The 2500-nt window shown below is 45.4% G+C and overlaps 1 protein-coding gene across 4 annotated transcripts in view; it reads right to left on the reverse strand.

The window, feature by feature from the left end:
* ankfn1a (ankyrin repeat and fibronectin type III domain containing 1a) overlaps positions 1–2500 on the reverse strand; it is a 75924-nt gene that overhangs the window by 14875 nt on the left and 58549 nt on the right. For all 4 annotated transcript variants that reach the window (XM_073489070.1, XM_073489069.1, XM_073489067.1 and 1 more), the window contains 4 exons: positions 2455–2500; positions 1363–1479; positions 625–840; positions 1–101 (listed from right to left, as the gene is read on the reverse strand). The exon at positions 1–101 is cut by the window's left edge and continues 66 nt beyond it; the exon at positions 2455–2500 is cut by the window's right edge and continues 87 nt beyond it. In XM_073489070.1, the coding sequence (XP_073345171.1) occupies positions 1–101; positions 625–840; positions 1363–1479; positions 2455–2500 (480 nt within the window). The remainder of the gene's footprint in view (positions 102–624; positions 841–1362; positions 1480–2454) is intronic.

Here is a 2500-nt window from a genome sequence, read left to right on the forward strand (position 1 = left end):
AGGACCTTGATCTGGTCTACAGAGCTGCTGAGCTTCAGGAAGCCCAGGTAGAGGCCCGGGGCCAGCCGGTGAGTGCTGCGCCGCTGGTACGCCAAAATATCCTGGAGGACGGACACAGAGACAGTTTACAGAGGAGTCAGTAATAAAACTGTGCGTCATCCGTTAGTTTCTGCAGAACGACGTCGACATTTGATCTGATTTGTTTTCAGCACTTTCACATCTGGATCAGTGAAGGTCGACAGATTTCTGGTTTCATGTCCTGACAAACTCTTTACAAAGATATTTTACAACAGCAGCTCGACACGATTTGCTGCTTTTCTTTGTCACTTCTGACAGTAAATGAAGATTTTGGGTTTAGGACAGTTTGTTGGACTAAAGAAGAAATCTGACGTCACTTTGAGAAATCTGATGAGAACATTTTATAAAACAATCAACAACAACTCTTAAATAAATAACAACTGTTAGTTTCAGCCCTGTATCAGCGCTCCCGTTAAACAGAAAACTAAACTGTTTTCTGTTTTCTGATTCTGTTTTCTGTTTTCTGTTTTCTGATTCGTCGACTCAAACTGTGTATGTTGAAAGGACCCAGCAGAATAAACGCGTCCTCCTCGTGTCCTTCCTCACCTGGATGGTGATGATGAGGATGTCGAGGGCGTACGGCTCCTCAGGCGTGGACAGGGACTTCCTCTGGCTCTGCAGTTTGGTCACCTGCATCCACTTCCCGCTGAACAGCGAGTGCTGGCTCTCCATGTCGCGGATGGTCACCAGCAGCACGTTGCCGTGGCGATCCTTGATGGGCTCGTAGTGGACCCGGCCCAGGTTGTGAGTTCCCAGAAGGCTCTGCAGGAGCAGCCGGTGCACGTTAGAACAGCTGATTTATTTACTCAAGTGTATGTTATTACGCCTGTTTGTTGCTGGAAAACACTGAGAATGATATTATAATAAACTGACTGTAAGAACTGTCACAATGTTCAGAAATAGAAATCTAAAACATTAAAACATTCAATACTGACTGGCGTTTTTTGAAACTTGAGGCTCTCTTGAGTTAAATGTTGTCTGAAACTAAATAATATAACTTACTTTCTATCTCAACACCTGAAAACACTGAACACTGAAAATGTTAAAGTGAAGCTAAAGCTAAAGTCTCTGCAGCTGAAAGTGAAAATGAACAGTTTGGTATTTAGTTGTTTGTATTTTACAGAAGTTAAATACAGTTGCGATGTGTATTTGATTGTGACGTGACGTTCAGGATCAAACTGGCTGCAGAATAAACACACGAAGGTCACGTCTGATGCTGCAGTTGATTAAAGCTGATTAAAACCTGATGATGAAGTTATGTCATGTCGTGTTCTGAGTCCTGACCTGCAGCTGGCCGGCGGCGGTGAGCATCTTGTGCCGGGCCTGCAGGGTGGAGGACGACGACATAGACACTGACATACTCTGTCTCAGCCACCGGACGTCCTCCCACATACAGGACAGCTGCAGAGACACACACACACACACAGACAGTTAACTACAGACAGAGAGCGTCATTAAACTGCAGCGCCTCGTTAAACTAACTGCTCTTATGTGTGTGGCGTTCGTGGGCGGCTGCAGTCTGACGAGATCCAACAAACACCTGATTACTCCAACCGACAGAAGACGGCAGCGCTCTGATCAACACTCGCTCACAGCTCCATCACACGAGAAAAATACACCTCGTAAAATAAACAACATGAAATGAAGACGGAGCAGCAGCGACTGTTTTAACGTCTCTAAAGTCCTGAACTCAGATCAGTTTGACTTCTGTCCTAACTGGAGATCAAGTCTGAGCCCAACGGCACCAAACTGAGCTGCTTCCATCAAATGTTTCTCTTTTATTATCTGAATAAAGAACGACAGACACAGGGACAGATACTGGGCTTAGTCTTTAATTCCTGTTTCCAAACAAGCTCCATCCTCAGCTTCCTCTTCAGATATCATTCTACAGGGCTTTTATTTTGAAAAAAAACAGCCTCGACCTCCGCTTCCTCTTCAGATATCATTCCACAGGGCTTTTATTTTGAAAAACCAGCCTCGGCCTCCGCTTCCTCTTCAGATATCATTCTACAGGGCTTTTATTTTGAAAAAACCAGCCTCGGCCTCCGCTTCCTCTTCAGATATCATTCTACAGGGCTTTTATTTTGAAAAAAACAGCCTCGGCCTCCGCTTCCTCTTCAGATACAGTTCTGGTTCTCGTCTACGTTTCATGCGACTCTTCGCAGGTTTGCACTCAAACAGGCTCCGCCCCCGACAACCACGCAAACACTCGCTGGCTGCACCTGATTGGACGAACACCACCCGTTGATCAGCCGTGAATCATTTTAACTCCGCTGTGTTCGGTTTTCATCGTTCTTCAGAAACGCCCTGATTTGCATAAAGTAGCCAAAATTCAATTTTATGCTTTTATTTTGAAAGCCTGAGAGGACACTGCACCTTGGTGAACCACAGGAAGTCCTGCATGAGGGAGCTGCTGTAGGAG

Source organism: Pagrus major, chromosome 20 (genome assembly GCF_040436345.1).
Source record: "Pagrus major chromosome 20, Pma_NU_1.0".
Taxonomy (NCBI): Eukaryota; Metazoa; Chordata; class Actinopteri; order Spariformes; family Sparidae; genus Pagrus; species Pagrus major.